Below are 22,470 nucleotides of genomic sequence, written 5' to 3' on the forward strand. Positions count from 1 at the left end.
TAAAACATTTATAGCAAATGGTCGTCTGTTGCATTGATCACACCCTCACACAATTTTTATGGCAGATTTTGACAGTTCCCGCTGTCACCGTTCCGCGGATGGTGTTTGTTTTGACTTTTTTGGCTGATGCAGTTCGTTCCGCGATTTGCATCTTGCATGGTGCGTGGCAGTGTTTGAAACGCGAGTGTCCTTCAAGTGAAACGGAAAACTCCCTCCAGCAAGAGCGCTTCCACACATACGATCGTCGATTCCAAACCAGGAACTATCTGACGCGCCCTAAAGATGCCGACCGTCGGAGTGAAACGCGATCTGCTGTTCAAGGCTCTCGGAAAAACGTACAGTAGGTTATGTCTGTTGTTTTGAACCGGGTGCGGGGAATTATTTTTTTTTTTTCCTTTGCGTGTGTCACTGGTGTGACAGGCTAAGGCCAGGGTTGGCCCATCTCGCCTGCGGGGAATTATCGGATTTTTTTTCCTTTTGCAGCCGATGATGAGTTCCAGAAGCTGTGCTTCGAGTATGGGCTGGAACTGGATGAGGTCACCACCGAGAAGCAGATGATAACGAAGGAGCAGGGCGAGGTGGAAGCGGCGAAGGATGCCTCGGAGGAAGTTATCTACCGGATCGACATTCCGGCCAATCGGTACGATTTGCTGTGCCTGGAGGGACTGGTGCTCGGACTGCAGGTGTTCCTGGGAAAGTAAGTGTACGATATATCTAAAGGGGATCATTGTGTAACTTTCATGTAGCTCATAATTTCTTTCGCAGGAAGTTGCTTATAAGAAACAAGCTCTACTCAAAACCACAAAATATTCTTCCTTACAGAGCTGGTAGCAGATCTCTTTTTTAATAGACTTGGTCTCTAAGGGTTCATCCACATATTTCATAACGCCTAAAATGGTCAATTGTGACACCCACCCACCCCCTCGTTACGCATTTTATATGGATATTTTTCGAACTTTGTATGAACTATAACAACTAGAGGACACCCACCCACCCCCTTCAGCGTTATGAAATTTGTGAATGGGCCCTAAATACTGTTCATACTGCAGATAGTTTTAGTGGAATTTCTCCGAATATCGCAATAGAAACTGTTGTGTGAAATCTTAAATCATTTTCAAGTCCATTCTCACTTGAGTAAACTAGATGGAATTTCCAAAAATATCGTGTATGACCCTGTGTCCCTAGAGGGCTAGGAGTTTCTATATAAAATAATCCAGAAGTATCTACAGGTCCTTTAGAAATTCGTTCGTAGATTTCTCGAATTAGAATTAGGTACAGGAATGAAGGAAATCCTTCAAACATATATTCAGGGACTCATCTAAAGATTTCTCCAGAAATTCTTTCAGGTATCCTTCCAAAACGTTGTCCATCGACTTTTTCAAATTTTCAGTATTTACCGCAGAACAATGCTGATACCTCCAGTATTTTTCACAAGAAATTTCTTTAGAGAATTCCTTTGGGGATTTTTCCAATAATTCTTTTTATGGTTTTTTTCATTTTTCACCAGCTTTTCCAACAAATTCCAGCGGAATTCCTTCAATACTTTTTTCGCGAATTCTCTTAGGAATTATGAAAGGTGTTTTACTGAAATAATGCCAGTGATTCCTCCGATTTTATCCTTTTTCTAGACAGTTTTCTTTTGTGATAATGTTCAAGGTTTAGCAGGGAAACTTCCAGAAAATGCTGCAGGAAATTATTCGGGGTTTTGCGTAATATTTTTTTTCCAATAGTCAATTAAGAAAATCTTCCCAGGCTGTCTCAGGGATCTAACTTTTCCGTCAGAGATTCTCACAGGAGTTTATCAGGTTTTGCTCCAGAAGATAACTTTACAATTTCCTCCAGAAATTTTTCCCATTTTTTTGCGAATTCTTTCAACAATTTCGTAGAGAAAAAATATTAACAACTCTTTGGAATATCCTGTTAGGGTATATTGCGCTGGAAGAATCGAATGATTTTGTGTGTTTCATAGGCGTACTATGAAGTAAAGACATTGAACTTGTTGGGGGCTGTCCATAAATTACGTAAGGGTTTATGGGGGGAGGGGGGGGTTTGAGATTTCTTACGCGTCATACAATTTATTTTTAATTTTCATACAAAAAAATCTTACCATGGGGGGAGGGGGGGTCGAAAAACCTCGAAAATTGTCTTACGTAATTAATGGACCGCCCCTTGTTAGACTCCAAAAAACGTATATCCGTCTGAGATATCATTGCGGAAAAGCGTCGAGAGTGAATTTCAGCTACTAAGGGGTCCATTACTAGCATTGAAGCCCTACTAACATTTTTTTTGACAATTTTGCCTTCTCTCTTTCGTTGGCATTATGGCTACTACTTTATGTAAATGGTAACAAAATTGAATTACACTGGTCCCACAGTTATGAATCATTTAAGGCTCTGCCTAAATTGGAAAAAATAAACAATATTTTCTTATGAAATCAATTCTGAATGTTAAAGTGGGGTATATACCTGCAGTTCATGCACAATATACGCTTCCAATCGCAAAACGCAACATACTGTTAGCCATCTATACTTTGGTAGCGCAACTAGTCAGATGATGAGAGATTTGATTTTTCACGCATCCATCACATGCCGCTGTGGGGAAAAATGTTTTATTTTCCTGATATAAGACGGTTCACAGTAAAACAGTTAGGCGGAAAAGGTAGGAATATCCATTCTCTATGTTCTACATACGTTTGTTTTTTGTATTATTGCACTACTTTCATAAAAATTGAGATCCGGCTGGTAGGAGCACTAGTTCGAGGTTGGAAAACCAGGATATGTGAGGTTAGTTTCATTGGAACTTTCGCCTGAGCGATTTTTGCGCTTGAATAAAACACGCTTCGGGACATTCTCCGCTGCCCCTAAAAATACCATTGGGTAGATAAATGAATTCTCTACCATTGGATCTCATTCAATTTCATACATAAGTGAAGTAAGCGGTGAAAATAAATATTTTGTTCCGAATGTTTTGAAACCATGAATGAGTTTGACATTGCTCTCGTCAACCATCATCATGACGACAGCAGCACACCCCACCGGACGAATTGTCGTATTGGGAGCGAATTGTCATTAAAATTGTTGAATACATTTAAAATTTTCACTTAATTGAACATTGTCTAAAACCACAATTTATGAATCGGCAAAAAAGTTGTCCACAAATATGAATCAAAGTGAACACGATTTATGAATCAGTTGTCTACTTCCAATTATTTTGCAATTAAATGCTATTTAGTTCATATGTTTATTAGAACACTGCCTCGGACAACGTTTATTATATCCGGGGGTGGACCGGAACCAAGTATTTCAAGAATCTGCATGACATTCCTTGATTTTAAATTTTGCTACTGTGCGAGCTTAGTGAACATTGAATTTGTGGATTTATATGCTTCTGGAGCACGTTTATTTGGAGAATGATGGCAAGTAGTGTAATTAGACAATCATTAGATGTAGATGGCAAAACTCGTAAATGTTTGACTCTTCGACTGCCTTTACTACACTGATAAAAATCCACACGTTCGATCTGTGTGTTCAAAATTGTGGATCGATTCATGAACGTCCATATCGATTTGTTGTGATTTTCTTGCAAACTTCGTGTGAGTTACAAATTGAATTCCTTTGTTTTGATTCATGGATTGAATCATTTTTTCCATATTAATTCCCGAAGCTTTCCCTTCAGATTCGTATACGTCAACCTATAGACGCATAGATCATCACCCAACACGGATTCAGTGTGATTTGCTTATGGTTAGTTTGTGTCATGATCATCATGTTCAAATTGGTCAATTTATCGATTTGCGCAATAAGTTTGTTATGATGAAATCGATGAGCTTTGCTATCAATTTCCATGTTCAAAATTTCTAAATTGTTTGTGATCAACCCATAGCGAACTAAACTGCGATTGGACCTCGTGTTGAACGACAGTCATCATGCTTCCAAAGAGAAGAAGTCAATTTTAAAGCTGAAAGTGTTAAATGAAATTTGTGAATTCGATTTTTCTTTCATTAGTCCGATATAAGACGATTCTACCTTTCTCTACCAAAATGGAACATAATATACGATTTGGAAGAAAAATCGGATTCCACTACAGTTAAACCTCCATGAGTCGATGTTCCATAACTCGATATCGACTCATGGAACCATACTAGAAACAAAATTTCATGGTTACTATGATGGTCCCTTGAAACAGCCTTCCAAAGGATTGCTGTTCCATAACTCGATATTTCCATGAGTCGATGGTCCCTTCAATATCGACTCATGGAGGTTTCACTGTAATAGATTTTTCTGGGTTTCAGTTTTGAAAAAAATAAATGGAGTATGCTGATCCCGGGCTTCCCAAATTATGGATTTGCAGCGTCCCGCTTGTTGCTGACTCACTTGAATAAAAAAAACATTTAAGTGAGTTTGAATGTAGGCAGAGGAGCCTTCAATCCATATTTTGGGGAGCAAGAGTTCTACTACCAAATTTCTTCCTTCATTCTTATGACATCCATGTTCTGTCACACATGGCTATCTAAAGTCACTACATTTCGAATCCAACAAGCAAATCAGTCGGTTTCATAATTTATTAATTAGACATTCCGATGGAGTCCATATGGCTACCCCACTCAAGTCATGTGGTCTCCTCATTGCGCAAATCTATAAGTAAAACACATGACCTTGATGTGTAGATTTTTCTTAGTGTTCCAATATTATATGGTGGCACATTACGCACGTGAAAAAATCGGAATGTAAACGATACTCCATGACCTCTGTTTTTTGGATTTTTTAAAAGTGTGAATACCTTCTTCATGTATCTGATAGAAGAGCCAAAAGTTTAGCCAGGGAGATAATCTAAAAAACTTACGTGCAACAAAAGAGATCATAAAAATAACAAAAAATGGTATTTATACAGTTAACTCTCCCTTACTCGATATTCCGTATCTCGATATCGAGGTAGAGAACCATAGCAAAAATTGGTTTTCATGGCTAACTCGATGGTCCCTTGGAACGCAGTTGCACTGCTATTGTGTTCTGTAATTCGATACCTCCCTAACTCGATGGTCAATATCGAGTAAGGGAGAGATGACTGTATCAATCAGGGAGGATGATGGTCCTAACCGACTCTAGTCATCTTTGTAGCCAATTGATTACTCATGCTGATTTTGATTCTGATCATGTCCCTGTTACATTTCAAATATCGCATGAAGCGATTCTCAATCCTATCAGCTCCACTTTCAATTATTTACGAGCCGACTGGAATATATATAAAACGTATGTTGACTCTAATCTTGATGTTAACATTTCTTTAGAAACTAAACAAACAAATAACTAACAAATATTGACAATGCTCTTGAAACTTTAACAAATTCCATTGTTGAAGCCAGGAACATTGCAATTCCAAAATGTGAAGTAAAATTTGAATCCGTGATTATAGACGATGATCTTAAACTCTTGATCCGTCTTAAAAACGTGAGGAGAAGGCAATTTTAGCGTACTCGTGATCCTGCTATGAAAATTATATGGCAGGATTTGCAGAAAGAAATCAAGAAACGTTTTGCAGATTTAAGAAACAAAAATTTTGAAAATAAAATTTCTCAATTGGACCCTGGCTCTAAGCCCTTTTGGAAATTATCTAATATCTTGAAAAAACCTCAGAAGCCTATACCGGCATTGAAAGAGGAAAACACATTATTACTAACTAATTGCGAAAAAGCTCAAAAACTTGCTATGCAGTTTGAAAGTGCGCACAATTTTAATTTAGGACTTACTAGTCCAATTGAAAATCAAGTTACTCAGGAGTTCGAAAATATTCTCAATCAAGAGAACGTTTTCGAAAATGCCTGAGAGACTGATTTGGAAGAAGTGAGAACTATTATAAAAAAAATCAAAAATATGAAAGCTCCTGGCGATGATGGAATTTTCTACATCCTCATCAAGAAACTTCCAGAAAGTAGCTTATCATTTTTAGTTGATATATTTAACAAATGTTTTCAATTAGCAATTTTCCTGACAAATGGAAAAATGCTAAGGTTGTTCCAATTTTAAAACCAGACAAAAATCCTGCTGAAGCTTCTAGCTATCGTCCAATCAGTTTGCTATCCTCCATCAGTAAACTTTTTGAAAAGGTTATTTTGAACAGAATGATGACCCACATCAACGAAAATTCAATTTTTGCCAATGAACAGTTCGGATTCCGCCATGGACATTCGACCACCCATCAACTTTTACGTGTAACAAATTTGATCCGTTCCAACAAATCTGAAGGCTATTCTACTGGTCTTGCTCTTCTAGACATAGAAAAAGCATTCGACAGTGTTTGGCATGAAGGTTTGATTGTAAAATTGAAAAACTTTAATTTTCCAACGTACATTGTTAGAATAATTCAAAGTTATCTGTCAAATCGTACACTTCAGGTTAATTATCAGAACTCCAGATCTGAAAGACTTCCTGTAAGAGCTGGTGTTCCCCAAGGCAGCATTTTGGGACCAATATTATACAATATTTTCACATCTGACTTACCTGAGTTACCTCAGGGATGTCAAAAATCTTTGTTTGCGGATGACACAGGCCTCTCCGCCAAAGGACGAAGCCTGCGTGTCATCTGTAATCGATTGCAAAAAAGTTTGGATATTTTTTCTTAATACTTGCAAAAATGGAAGATTTCTCCTAATGCTTCCAAAACTCAACTAATAATATTCCCATATAAACCAAAAGCTCTTTATTTGAAACCTTCAAGTAGACATGTTGTCACGATGCGAGGGGTTCCAATAAATTGGTCAGATGAAGTTAAGTATCTAGGGCTCATGCTAGATAAGAATTTAACTTTCAAAAATCACATTGAGGGCATTCAAGCCAAATGTAACAAATATGTAAAATGTCTCTATCCCCTTATTAATAGAAAATCAAAACTTTGTCTTAAGAACAAGCTTTTGATATTCAAACAAATTTTCAGGCCAGCCATGTTGTATGCTGTACCAATATGGACTAGCTGTTGTAATACCAGGAAGAAAGCTCTGCAGAGAATTCAAAATAAAATTTTGAAAATGATTCTGAGGCTTCCTCCATGGTATAGTACCAATGAGTTACATAGAATATCCAATGTTGAAACATTGGAACAAGTGTCAAATAAAATAATCAATAATTTCAGGCAAAAATCGTTACAATCTTCTATTGCCACGATTAATGCGTTATATGTTTAGATTAAATTAGGTTAAGTATATTCAAAACGTTTTTTTTTCTCTTATAAGCAGGTGAAATCAACTCACCTGTAAAAAATCTGAACTGCTACGGCAAATGAAATGTAATATGTTATTAACAAAATGTTAATAAAATCTTAGATTTGTTTTACCAAATTAGGATGATAGTGTTGTCTAATAACACAGAACACCTAGATATAAGAAATAATGAATGTAATGTTTGGAATGATACTAATAAAGAAATTGAAAAAAAACAGGGAGGATGCAAACCAGTTTTTTTAATTTCCACTCGTTGCTTTTGGTCCTTCTGCAGAAGCAAAACCCCGTTTTATAGCAAAATTAGAAAGAACCTATCAGGTGTAGTTAAAAAAATTCTTCAACGTCCGCAATTTGTATGGCCATATAATACCCTTAAATAACTTTTTTCATCAGAATTTGTTTTTTCCTAAATCATGGAAATTCATTATTATGTTCAGACTCCTTTCCCACAAAAAAAAAAGAAATTTTCTTGGTTAATGAACGGTCCCTTTGCACTTTTGCTCTCCCGTAACAAAATTATACATTGAACATTATTTGAAACTAAAAATCATTTTTCAAAATTCTTAGTACTAGTAGTTTGAACGCTGATTCATAAATTGTGACTGGTGTGTATATTTCCCACAATTTATTGATCAAGTATTTTACTCAAAAATCTCATCAATATCCGTATAAATACGCATTTATCTCTAATAGCTATGTTTATTGAATCTGTAAATGTTGTCTGGGGCTCAAACTCTCACAAAAAATCTTTGAAACATACTTTAAAACGACATTTCTAGCTAGGCGTCAATAGGTACAGGGCTTACGAAGTTGGCCAAAAATACAGCCCAAATAGTTACAAAAAGAATTAAGTAATATTGTTGGTTCATACCGCGATCAAGAGCTATTTTACTGAGATAAAAAGCCTTGAAATGGTTGAACATTATGTGTAGCTTGTCAGTAAAAATGATTATGTGATGTTTTGTGACAAGTTTGATAATAATTTTGTGTTTTGAAATCAGCTGATTCATAAATTGTGGGTGATTCAACTGCGTGGGGTGACTGTAGTTTGAAAATTCGATACAAAATTTTTTTACGGGTAATATAATCAACTTTCCCTTCTGTGTTTTTGTTCCCTGACTCGATGGAATGCGCAGTCCCTTCAATATAGCTTACTTTAACTCCTAAATGTAAGCTGATACCTCTCCAACTTGATTTTCCGAGACTGTGCTGTCTGTTTCAGTTTCCCGTACAAGTTCACTCATTTAACCCGATATTTTGATGTAAAGTAGTTTCAATGAGTTGAAAATTTTACTATGTTCAATGTTAAAATGGATTTGTCGAATGTTTTTTTGTCAAAATAACAAAAAGCAACAAATTTAAAAATATACGTTCTTCATCTCATTTGGGGCCTTCCTTAGCCGAGTGGTTAGAGTCCGCGGCTATAAAGCAAAGCCATGCTGAAGGTGTCTGGGTTCAAATCCCGGTCGGTCCAGGATCTTTTTGTAATGGAAATTTCTTTGACTCCCCTGGGCATAGAGTGTAATCGTACCTGCCACACGATATACGTATGCGGAAATAGCAACTTTGGCATAGAAAGCTCTCAGTAAATAACTGTGGAAGTGCTCATAAGAACACTAAGCTGAGAAGCAGGCTCTGTCCCAGTGAGGACGTTATGCCAAGAAGAAGAAGAATCTCGATGTCTGCCATGCACGAAAGTTCGATCAAAATCGAATCAAGGAGATTATACTGTACACAAGTTTGAACCAGTTTCTGATATTCGTTTAATGAAATTTGTATTTTACTTGAGCTAGTTTTGACACGAATTAGATTGAAATTTATCACGCATTTGATGAGACGAGTCAAGTGGAATGATTCGTTCTCATTTGATTAACATTAGTCATCTTACGTCACTCGAGGTACCGTAAAGTGCCCTAATTCAGCGCAGTGCCTAATTCCGCGCATTTCATACAAAATTGTTTATATATGGAAAGACACATTAAAATTTCAGCAACTTTTAATGCTATTCAGGCTACTTTGATTAAGAATAAGTTTGAATCACAAATAAAAGCAAATAAGGCATTTTTTCGCGGCATAAAAAAATAATCAGTAAAGGCCCGTCGGAGTAGACGTTTTTTTTTTTTTTTTTTTTTTTTTTTTTTTTTTTTTTTTTTTTTTTTTTTTTTTTTTTTTTTTTTTTTTTTAAATTTCTTTATTAGTATCATTCCAAACATTACATTCATTTCTTATATCTAGGTGTTCTGTGTTATTTGACAACACTATCATCCTAATTTGGTAAAACAAATTTAAGATTTAATTAACATTTTGTTAACAACATATTACATTTCATTTGCCGTAGCAGTTCAGTTTTTTTTACAGGTGAGTTGATTTCACCTGCTTATAAGAGAAAAAAAAAAGTTTTTAATATACTTAACCTAACTTAACCTAAACTCGGAGTAGACGTTATTTTTCTAATTTTCTTAGCGTCCGCGCTAAGTCTGTAGGACAACAACAAACGCGATTTCTTTATTAAAAATGTTTTATTTTTTATGCAATATTCCATGGAACTACTTGCTACAGATATGTTTCATGGTGCTTCTATGAAATCTTATCAAATATTAGCATAATTATTGAGTTTTATTCAAAAAAGTATTGCGCGGAATTAGGCCACTTCTTTTTTCATAATGCCCTAATTCCGCGCACTGTTCTTCGCATAACAACAGACAAGTATAACATGCTATATCCGTCTTCACATCTGTCTATTTCTCTGAAAAGTAACTTTATGCATACATACTTTTCATGTACAAGCGGAATATCGGGAAAGCCCACTTAGGCAGTGTCCATAAATGACGTAGCATCTTTTGACCAATTTTTGACACCCCTTCCCTCTTCGTAGCTTATTTTCCCATACTTAATACATGGTTCGTAGCAAAATCGTAGACTCCCCGCTCCCCTTAAAATGCTACGTCATTTATGGACGGTCCCTTACAAGGAAAAACACCACGTGGTTTATGCACAGCCTAAACAAAATAGTCTATACAAACTTAGATTTTTTTCACGAGCTCGGCTGTGCGGATCTCGGTTGAACTTAGCCGAGATTCGGCATTCTGAATTAATCTGTGCGCACAAAATTTACTTAGCATAATGAACCACACATAACATTGGCAATGTATACTTGTTTATGATTCTTATTTATATTATACAATCCATATAGAATTATTGTAAAAACAACATATCGTTCACATGTTCAACAGGTCGTAATTTGTAGAAGACCCCACAAATTACGACACACTCTCGGGAAATGATTCACGGAAACTTTACGATCTCTACATAATTTACGAAGCCCCCATACAAAAAGTATGATAATACGGGGGAGAGGGATTGAAAATGGCCATATTTTGTTTGACGTAATTTATGGATGACCCTTAAGTTCTTCTGAGGTTTCTTTTTGCTTAAAAACATAAGTTTCAGTTACCCGTGGCATTAGTGGATACCATTAATTGATTTGCTTAAAACCCTTTGATTCCAAGCAATAATGCAAACTGAACAGTGCAGTTTGCTACAAAGCAAAGCCATGCTAAAGGTGTCTGGGTTCGATTCCCGGTCGGTCCAGGATCTTTTCGTAGTGGAAATTTCCTTGACTTCCCTGGGCATGAGGTATCATCGTGCCTGCCACACGATATATACGAATGCAGAAAAGGCAACTTTGACAAAGAAAGCTCCAGTTAATAACTGTGGAAGTGCTCATAAGAACACTAAGATGAGAAGCAGGCTTTGTCCCAGTGAGGACGTTAATGTCAAGAAGAAGAAGATGGGGTTTTTTTCTCGACCGAATTGTCTAAAACTATGCAATATTTATTTATTTATTATCGTCAATCAAAGTAGACTACATGTTAACACTTAAATCTATATACTGCTATATCTTACAGAGTTAAAGTATATTCTTAGGTTACTACGCGACATTGTTAAGTCTATTGTTTCGCAATGTTGATTATATAAACTCATCATTCGGTTTAGAGGAGAAAATTTTGCATAATTAGTACGACGGTGATTAATAAAAAACAAGTTACGATTCCTCAATTGCCGGGAAGGAGTATAAAAATTTAAACTGTTTAATAGGTTAGGAGAATCAATACGATGCGAAACAATATCGTTCACGAATGAAACCATAGCGAATTCGCGGCGCTTTTTCAATGTCTGAATATCAATGAGCATGCATCTTGATTCATAAGTTGGAAGAGGGAAGGATGTCCAGCCCAATTTACGAAGAGCATATAACAGAAATTGCTTTTGAACTGATTCAAGACGTTCTTCATGCGTCTTCATAAAAGGAGACCATACAATACTACAATACTCTAATATAGACCTCACGTAAGCGACGTACAAAGTTTTAATAGTGTATGGATCATTAAAGTTAGAACCAAAGCGTTTGATAAAACCAAGCATATTTGTTGCTTTATGTATAATGGTGTTGTAATGATCGATAAAAGTGAGTTTTGAGTCTAAAATTACGCCTAAATCTCTGACCCTATCGCATTTTTCAACGATTTGATTTCCTAAAACTACAGTTGTTTCTTCTGTGTTTCGCTTTCTGCTAAAAGTAATTAAATTACATTTTTTAACATTTAACTGAAGTAGGCTTTTACTACACCATTCATCAAAAATAGATATTTCACTCAGATAGATGTCAATGTCGTTAGCATACTTGATTTCCATGAATAACTTCATATCGTCGGCATAGATAAGAATATTTATATGCTTAAGAATGTAGGAAATATCATTTACATATAATATGAAAAGAAGAGGTCCTAGATGTGAGCCTTGAGGAACTCCTGATGTAACTTGGATAGGATTCGATTTTTTACCATTATATCTCACTATTTGTTGCCGATTTGTTAAATATGATTGTATCCAGTTTAAAGATGGTTTATCAAATCCTATTTTTTCTAACTTGAAGAGTAACATAGAGATATCAATGCGGTCAAATGCTTTGCTGAAATCAGTATACAGAGCCTCTACATAGTTACCATTGTCCATAGCATTCAAAGTATAATTGGTGAATTCTAGTAAATTTGTAGAAGTGGAACGGCCTTTAAAAAATCCATGTTGTGCATTTGTAATTCTGTTCCTTAATTGCCCAAACAATTTTCTATTAACAATGGATTCAAAGAGCTTTGGAATACAGGAAATTATAGCAATTCCACGATAATTACGAATATCAGTTTTCTTCCCTGATTTGTAAATAGGTACTAAGAATGATTTCTTCCAGATTTTAGGAAATTTGCCGGATTTTAGTGACATATTGAACAGCCAAAACAAAGGAGATGTTAATTCAACAGCAAGCTTCTTCATAAATACTGGAGGGATTTCATCAGGTCCTGCACTTTTTGTGGCATCCAATCCTTTCAAGCCTGATAAGATGTCTTGTACACTTATCTGGTGCACACTAATGTCATTTGAGGGGGCAGGGAAGAATGAAAAATAATTTTGGTCCCGATCCTCTTCTGAAAATGTCGTATAGATTTCTTGGAAAAACGTTGAAAAGAGGTGGCAAATTTCTTCCGGGTTGTTAGCGTCTTTATCGTCAAGTTGCATTTTTGATGGTAGATTGTTTGATTTTAATTTTGTTTTAGTATAATTAAAGAAACTTCTTGGGCATGACTTTATATCGCTCTCAATTTTTCTATTATACTCTTCAAGTGCAGAATTTATAGCAATGTTCAACTGTTCACATAAGTCCAGGTATTTCTGCATATTATCATCACTTCCATGTTTTTTATAAATTTTGTGAGCCTTTTGCTTTCGATTTTTTAAATTCCTGATATTTCTATTGAACCAGATGGGATTTTTTGAATTACCAAAAAGTTTTTTCCTTTTCAGAGGTACCTCTTCACGAATAATTTCAGCTTTTTTATGTCCAATTTTGCTTGTACGAGTTCTTGGCAAGACTCACAGCAAGGCAAAACATATGAGGTGAAGTCAATCAATTTTCTATCTTTCCTCCTCAATGAACTCCGCTGCACCGTAACACCGATACACGCGGCGTGGAATTTACGTGGACACCCCGCACATGTCCACAATACCGAGTCGGCAGAAGCGTCCAAAGCACAAATTTCGCAGTTCATGACGTACGCAAAAAATAGAATAATTAAAACAAAATCGAGTCGCGCGCGGGTTTCAGCGAATAAAAAACACGTCTACTTTGATTGACGATTAAAATGCAACTCCAGAAGCATATTTAAGCCAAATATGAGCTCAGTAGATTTTGAAAGAGTATTTTTAAATTGTTAGATTCTATGGGATAATTTCACAACATAAAATAGGGTGCTCATATCACCCCATCGACAGAAGAATCGACGAAAAATTCATTCGTGTTTTTTTTTAAGACGACGGAAATCGTGCGTATCTAGTGTATTGATCTAAAAATTTCAATTATTACGACTTTTCTTAAGATGGCCAAATTGCCCCACTTTCCCCTAGACGAAATTCACACGTACCAATACCACGGTTTTGGTTATCTTTATTTCATGTGATAGACAAAAAGTTAATAAAAAAAACTGAACGTAGACTAAAAAGTTACGGTTCATACAAAACTCTACGTTTTCTCATACAAAAAGTGTTGCGGAAGGGGAGGGGGTTGAAAATTTTCAATTTTAAGTGTTACGTAACTAATGGATGTAGCCGCTTATCAAAATTAATGTTAATTTGATTGTTTCGTGAGTGCGCGGAATTAGGCATTCTTCTGCGCGGAATATGGAAAAGCGTTTGAAAAATGCGCGGAATCAGGCAATTTCAACGAGTGCACAATGGTCGGAAAAAAAACGAAGTTTGGCCAAAACTAATTTTATCGCCTTAATCGATGAAATATTTAATCTGAATATGTTATTTCAAGACCAACAATTGAAAAGGCCTCAAGTCCAAAATGTAAACAAATCGGGTTTCTGCTGATTTAAGTGTATAAGAGCCTATTCTTACTGTAACATACAATAGTCATGCAAAAATATGCATGAAAGTTGAAAAATTATCATTTTTCTAAAAGGCCCCATCTCATTTCCCGATAATTAGGATATTAATCGTAAATGCGGCCTTTTCCCAAAAAGGCCCCATTTCTATATTTACTTGAAACCGAGTTGAGGCCTATTAAACAAACATCAAAATTGCAACTAAAATTACGAAAAAATGTTTCAAATTTACTTAGCAGATACAAGTTATACTTCAGCCGCTCCGCTCCCTGTATTATTTTACACAGCGATAGTTTCAACAGCGAACATAATCAAATTTTCTGTCGGGTTCCTGTGAAGTGATGTATTTTGTATCATACTACCTAATAATACCTGTGTCAGCCTGTCTGTACTTCACAAATTATCAACAAAAACACGATTTGGTTTCAATTGCATGAAAAATAACGTTTAATTGCAATATTATATCAATTGAACCAATTTTCCATACATTTTCTCGACGACAAACTCGCGTAGCACATACATAATGTTCATGGATGACGAAGGGTTCAATCAATCACATATTTAATCGACCGCACGAATCTTCTCTTGCTGTAGGGATCTCCATGTACTTTACTTCACCACTTAACACTCTTCTACACTTCAAATTTCTTATTTCATCTTCAATTTTGAATGATTCTCAAAAGGCCACATCAGAAGATGATGAAAAAACAAGCCACAACTAGAAGGCCTCAACACATTTTAGAGTAAACAAAGGCGTCAACTCACAGGCCTCATCAGCGTCGGCCGGCGTCTATGGCCACAAATGAAAAGGGCTGCACAGCTTTTGGTGAAATAAAAGCCTCATTTCCTTTGACTCGTTTTTTTTAGCAGGATTTTTTGCTAAAATGATAGTAATGAATATTCATAGCTATAAATCAGTTTATCCATCGACTTTCTGGACGATAAAATAACATAAAAAGCTTAAATTCATAATATAAATTTGATTTATTGTTTGACAAAACGAGATTGCATTTTTCTCATTGTTTACTTTTTGGAGATGAGGCCTTTTGAATTGTTAGTCTTGATTTGGCGTTTTTATTGTTTCAGAAGGGCTTATTCACATATTACGTAACTTTTTTTTAAAAAAAGTTTTTTTTATTATAAATGCTATCAAATTTGGCTGAAAGCACAAATTTTGTTTGTATTTAAACGAGTTTGATCAAAATATGTATGAAGAGTGGTTAACTATATTTTATATAAACTTTGTATGAAAAATATCGTCAAAATGTATGAAAATTCAAAATATTATTCAAATAGCTCTAACTTGCAAATCAGCAAATTTCTGCAAAAAATTTAAACGTTTTTTGTAAGATCTAAGGATGTATTTTAAAGTGCAATATTCGAAATCGCGGCGACATGACGCGACAAGAGTTGTTTTTCATGTTCAAAATCATAAAAATTACTAAAGTGTAATATTGAACAGTTTTAAAACTTTAACCAAATATTTTTTTCCATCCTCATGCTTGATAAAAGTGTTGAACCATAAGCTTTCAGATAGTGCGTAACTTTGGGAAAATATTGCATTCCTTAAATATGAATTTTGTACCTTATTTTATTGCTGAATTACGGCACTTTACGGTATTTTTTTTTTTTAATTTTTTATGCTTGCGCTTACTAAAGAAGTTCATTATTCTTTGATACCAAACAAATCTTTTTTTTTTTTTTATTTTATTTTATTGATGTACAAGGGGGTCAGGGGCCAAGTCTCCAGCATAAGTTTGAAAACTCACGCCGTCCATAATACACCGAGGGGGTTTTGGAGTTTGGGAAGTAGGCGACGCAACATCTTTGATCAGAAGGTTCTTTAAGTTTTGCTTCTACTCTTGACTTCCAATAAACGTATGAATGATGCAAGGCCAAAAGAACATGAATCAGTCATACATATAGCGGTAGTGAAGTGTTTTGCCTAAGGATATGGAAAAGGAGGGATTTTGTGAGGTTTTTTGTAAATAGCTCTGTGGAACAAGTACCCAGACAACCAGAAATCGCATGAAAGTTCACGTTACAACTCGTTTATTCATACTAATTACATCAAACCCGCTAAACACTGTGGATAAAATCATCAAATTGATGAGTTTCCACGCATAAAACACTTTTTTTCTGAGTTCATTTGCACATTTTGTTTCGCCTCGTACACTCGTACAAAGTAAGTCGAATCAATTCGTAGCAGCTGTCAAATCAACATTTGTTATCATAAGTTAAGTTGCATAAGATCACAGGTTAGTTCGGTGGAATATTTAAACACTCGCATTGTATGTTATTATTCATAATATAATATTTGCACGCATATCGCCTCCACTTTTGTACGTAGAAAGCCTTTTCGCGACACCTTATAAGTGAAATTTTGCACATACAAAGCCTCCAGGTGATTTTTTGGTTGTCTGGGGTTTGTTATTGACTAAAAATTTAGTTGATCTTATTCACCTTGCAATCAGTAATAAGAATATTTACAGAAACATAATACTTATCTTTTCTCAGCCAATACGCTACCTTGTCTTTCCTCTCGGATGATTTTTTCCTCGTTGTAATGGCGGGTTAGATATGAAAACAAGGAGTGTTTTTAGTGATATTCTCACAACGGCCATTCAGAATGGTTCGACGGATGGAGATAAAAGATCATTATGATTAAATTAACACGACGACATGTTAGTAAGCTCAAAACGATTATTGTATTTGCAACTGTTAATTTAAATAGTTTAGCTAAGGGTCGGTTATTGTATATAACTTTATAGATAAGCAGAAGTATAGCACGAACGCGAAGTAATGACCTTCCATCCCATCTTCAAGTGCTCCCCACAAGCACAACACTTCATTCTGGAACTTTAGAACGTCCATGTTGTAACATGTTCACACAAGAAATCTGCCTTGACCGAGTTGGCAGAACGCGCCCGTACCCCTTTCTGAACCAAAAGACAGGGTATATACTAAACACTTTGAAAATTAAAAAATAATAATTTTTTGTGCTGATAAAAACGGAATAATTTGTTGACGAAATCGGAACGTGATAAAAACGGAACATACCTGTATTAATAATTGGTAGTGACCACGGTTCATACACATTTATTTTTTATATGGAGTCTATAATTCGGTAAAAAATGACCACGTGGATGATAGACAGCCCCTAGTAGGATTGTGAATCGCGTCATGGGATATTTGAAATGTAACAGAATCAAAATCAGCATGAGTAATTAATTGGTTACAAAGGCGATTAGAGTCGTTTAAAAAAATCTATCGTAGGAAGGTATCTAGAAGAAAAAAAAAAAAACAAGTGGGGCTATCAGAGTATTGAATTGAGAAATATCCTGAAGAGCACTCGTCAAATAAAATTCTGCCGTTGGAATTACTTTGCGAATTATTCCATGACCGATGTTTAGCATTAAAATCACAAATGAAAAAAATGACCTATTGCGAGTCAATTTCCGCAAGTAAGTTTGAAGCAAAGTAACTTTCTGCCCAGTGCATTGAAAAGGCAAATAGGAAGCTATGAAGCCTAATTTACCATGCTGTGTTTCAACAGGAACACCCTAAGTTTCTAAAGCACTGGTTTCAAATGACGCAAAAAATGGATATTTTATACGCCTAAGAATGATGATAGCAACTCCACCACATGCTCCAATCAGTCGATCATTTCGATAAACAAAAAAGTATGGATCTCTTTTAAGTTTGGATCCAGCCTATAAAATTATTTTCAGTTATAAACTGCTATAGGGTGCCGGTGCCATTAGTGGACTACGTAAGCTATAAAAAATCATAACGAAATAACGAAAAGCCCTAACAGAGATCTTTTGGCGTCAACAAAAAGATTTCAACCTCTACTATATGGGAAAAATATAAAAAGAGTGATAAAACTATTTTTTTTACAATAAAATCGCTTGAGCCACTATTGGTACACGTGTTCCAGTAGTTGCGCTAGTGCTCCAGTAGTAGACGTTCGGGAATGATACAAGGAATTTTAAACAAAAGGGTAAATTTTTACATAGGTTTAACATTTTTTCCTCGGAACAGCAATTAATATCTTTCGAATGAAGCTTAAAGATCATCTCTAGGGCTTTTCTTCATTTTTATACATCCATTTTAAAAACTGCTTCCAACCGTTGATCCACTACTCAGGGCTGGTAGTAAGTCACTTTTTAGTGACTTGGTCACTTTTTTCGACCTGGTCACTAAAAAGTCACTATTTTCGACAAAAAGTCACTAAAGTCACTATTTTCAGGAAAATGGTCACTAAAGTCACTTTTTTCGTGATCAGATGATAATGAAATCTTAGACAGGGATAGCTCTTCAAACATAATCAAAAAGAAATGGATATTCATCATTATCAGGGCAACTAAAGTGTGATTTTGAAATCAAAGTGTTAAGATTATTGACTCAAATAAAATAGAGACTCCCGACTAACTTTTTAGAAGAATTCAGGTGAATATTCCCTAGACATTTCCAACGGAAAATGTAAAAATTTCCTGGGAAAAGTTTTGGAGAAGATATTGGCAAAACTTAGGAAGCAACTTCGGGAAGAAATTTTTGTCCGAAATATTTGGATAAATTTTGACACAACGCAGGACTAATATCTAACAGATGTACTGAATAAATTACCAGTGCACTTTCTGCAGTAATCTACGGCTATAGAAGGAATCCTAAACCTGCCTCCTGAAAGAACATCATCAAAACTCCACTATATGCCTATATACTATAATATACTATAATATACTATAATAAGCCAAAGACGATTACAAATAACAACAAAAATTCAAAAAGTTTGTCATGAACTCGTCCAGGATTTCAATAGCAAGTACTAGTTTTGCTAGCAACCATTGCAGATATTACATTAGATATTCCAACATATAAACTATACATGTTTTCATTGATTACCTTTTGGCAGTTTTATACATGACTAGGGTCAACTCTTTCTATACAAAAAACACGTTACTCTAATGAATGCTTCAACATTATGAGACGATGAAAATTAATTAAAGATGATATCAGTGACTATTCCCTAACATCAAATCCACCTGTTTATGGAGCAACTCATATGAGCAAAACATATGCGATTTCTATCGTTTATTGTTTGCTTTATGATCTAAGTATTTAAAATGAGTCATTTTAAGGGTTGTAGATCAGATAAAACGTGTGGTTACGAGTTGCCACTGAGTGATATGATTGTTTTCAAAACCTAATTTAGTTATTGAAACGATCAATTGAAATATAAACATTTTAAGTATGCATGGAATTATTTTCTAAATCTTTATGCAAGACATTCATCGAATTTGGTTTGTCTCGAGTTCGTCAATAATCAGTTGTGTTCTAGAGTTACCGTTGTTTATTTGGAAGAAATGGTTTAACTTTACAGAAATTCTGTCGAAAATTTAGCTTGAGTGTTAATATTTCGTTCGTTTTTGAACTTGTAATTCTGTAAGGATTTTTTTCAGAATACTTTGAAATAAGTTCACGATTTTCATCACAGTTTTGTCTTCAACCAACATTTTTCCACCGATTTATTCCACAGATTTGTTGAGAAATGCTTCCAGTTATTCTTCAATTCTTCAATGAATTTTACCTGTTAGTTAATCATGAACAGGAATTATTCTAAACATTCTATCACGAGTACCATAGTTCATGTATTTGATTTTTTTTTGACTGAAATCAGAAACATAAAATAGTAACCTATATTAAGTTAATGATCGTCTCGTAAAAAATGGTATGTGAAATCTTCAATGAGCCATCTTTTTGTCTCATTCCGGATAGCTTATTGCTTAAGATTTGAAATTACTGCAGTTCTTTACATTCTAAATTCACCCAATATGTAGATTGGCTACACATATAACGTATTTTCATTTCTAGTCATTTTAATGACTAATACTTGTAATTTTCAAGTCACTTCTAGGTCACTTTTTGGTCACTATTTGGTCACTATTTTGATCATTTTGGTCACTAAAGTCACTATTATTTTGCTGTCCAACTGCTACCAGCCCTGACTACTGGAACACGACGGCTACTATTGGTGCAAGGGAGCCAATTTTTTACGTAAAATTAATTATTTATATGACTTTTTGAAAAGATAAAAAGCTGAAATTTGACAAATCGACTAAACTAGAGGCGATCTATCCACCAAAAATAGCACATGTCGTTTTTATCGAAAAATGTACGTTTTATTCCATAGTCCAATCTACTGGTACATTACAACCATTGGTACCGGCACCCTATGTATGTTATTAGGTAGCTGTTAGAAAATAAAACAGCTCGTCCTAATCTAATGTAGAATACTTTGTGGTTTTCATTAGCTTGTTCCTAATTAGATAATCATGAGCAACTTCCTGTGAAAGAAAATATGAGGTACATGATAGCTTGCATAATGACTCGCTTTGGACAAAGCGATTTAATCGATGTGAGGTTTGAAATAATGGGGAATTTATATTATTTTAGAATACCTTTCCCAAAGTTCACGAAAGTGGACCCGATCGGAGGCTCGGCGCAGAAGATGGTGATCACGGCAGCTACCAAGCAGATTCGTCCCTTCGCCGTGGCGGCCGTCCTGAGGGATGTCACCTTTACGAAGGATTCGTATAACAGTTTCATCGATCTGCAGGATAAGTTGCACCAGAATATTTGCCGTAAGCGGGCGTTGGTTGCGATCGGAACTCACGATCTGGACACTTTGAAGGGGCCTTTCACTTTCGATGCCAAGCCTCCGAAGGAGATCAATTTCATTCCGTTGAACCAGGAGAAGGCCATGACCGCGGAAGAGCTGATGGAGTTCTATTCGACTCATGCCCAATTAAAGGCCTATCTGCCAATTATTCGCGACTCGCCGGTTTATCCGGTCATCTACGATTCGAACGGAGTGGTTCTGTCCCTGCCGCCGATCATCAACGGCGACCACTCGAAGATCAAGCTGGAGACGAAGAACATCTTCATCGAGTGTACGGCGACCGATTTGACCAAGGCTAAGATCGTCCTGGATACTTTGGTTTGCATGTTTTCCGCCCATTGCGCGAAGCCATTCACGGTGGAAGCTTGCGACGTGATCAACCCGAGTGGGGAGACGGTCCAGTATCCGGAGCTGGCCTTCCGTAAGGAGATCGTTTCCGCTGAGAAGGTCAACGCCTTGATCGGGATCAAGGAAAGCCCGGAGTCGATGGCCAAGATGTTGAATCGGTTGCTTCCGACCAGTCAGAGCGCCGCGAACAAGGACCAACTGGAGGTTCTGATCCCCCCAACGCGGCACGATATGCTCCACGCCTGCGACATCTACGAGGATGTGGCCATCGCCTACGGATACAATCGCATCCCGAAGACACTCCCAGGAACCATGCACATCGCCCGGCAGTATCCCTTGAACAAGCTGACCGAACAACTCCGAGAGCAAATCGCCCAAGCCGGATTCACCGAAGGGCTGACCTTTACGCTCTGCTCCCGGGACGACATCGCCAGCAAGCTGAACCAGAAGATCGAGGACATCCCGGCGGTGCACATTGCCAACCCGAAGACCCTGGAATTCCAAGTCGTGCGGACCACGTTAATCCCCGGACTGCTGAAGACGTTGGCCGCCAACCGGAAGATGCCCCTGCCGTTGAAGTTGTTCGAAGTTTCCGACGTGGTCCTGGCCGTTCCCGGCACGGAAGTTGGCGCCCGCAATCAGCGACGAGTTTGCGCCGTGAACTGCAACAAAACGGCCGGATTCGAGGTGGTCCATGGGCTGCTGGATCGCGTGATGCAACTGCTGGAAGTGCCCTGGGATAAGGAGAATGGGTACTACCTGAAGGCGGTGGATGATGCGGCCTATTTCCCCGGTCGGTGCGCTTCCATCGTCTATAAGGGGGCGGACATTGGCCGGATTGGGGTCCTGCATCCGACAGTGCTGCACGCGTTCGAAATTACCACGCCCTGTTCGGTGGTCGAGTTCGATATGGAACTGTTCGTTTGAGACCGGGGTCGTCGGAACTTTGAAAGCGATCGGAAATTTGAAATTTTAAATATCTTTGAGTCCAGTGGAGAAAAGTGATAATAAAATTAACTCTTGAAACAAGATGAGGACTGCTTCGTAAAACATGGATGACGCCCTTGAATTCAATGATTACTCTATGTACAACTCCAGATGCTTCAGAAAGGATTCTTGCAGGAATCACTATAAGAATTTTTCTATTAGTTGCTCCAGAAATTCTTTTCGAAACAAGAGGGTAATGTATTCTTCAAAAGTAGGTGCAACGAATTCTAGAGAAAATCTCCTACAAAGAAATTTTGTAACTACATATTCAATCTGAATATTTCATATTCCAAAATATT

General features: G+C 36.5%; 1 protein-coding gene across 1 annotated transcript; it reads left to right on the top strand.

Annotated features, from left to right (window-relative positions):
* The first annotated feature begins 102 nt into the window (after positions 1-102).
* On the top strand, positions 103-22,215 carry LOC5565159 (phenylalanine--tRNA ligase beta subunit). Its single transcript, XM_001649472.2, has 3 exons — positions 103-340; positions 484-697; positions 20,611-22,215. The coding sequence occupies exons 1-3, from the start codon at positions 283-285 to the stop codon at positions 22,109-22,111; spliced, it is 1,773 nt and encodes a 590-aa protein (XP_001649522.2). The 5' UTR covers positions 103-282; the 3' UTR covers positions 22,112-22,215.
* Positions 22,216-22,470: the final 255 nt, after the last annotated feature.

The sequence above is a fragment of the Aedes aegypti genome, chromosome 1, assembly GCF_002204515.2.
Source record: "Aedes aegypti strain LVP_AGWG chromosome 1, AaegL5.0 Primary Assembly, whole genome shotgun sequence".
Classification (NCBI taxonomy): Eukaryota; Metazoa; Arthropoda; class Insecta; order Diptera; family Culicidae; genus Aedes; species Aedes aegypti.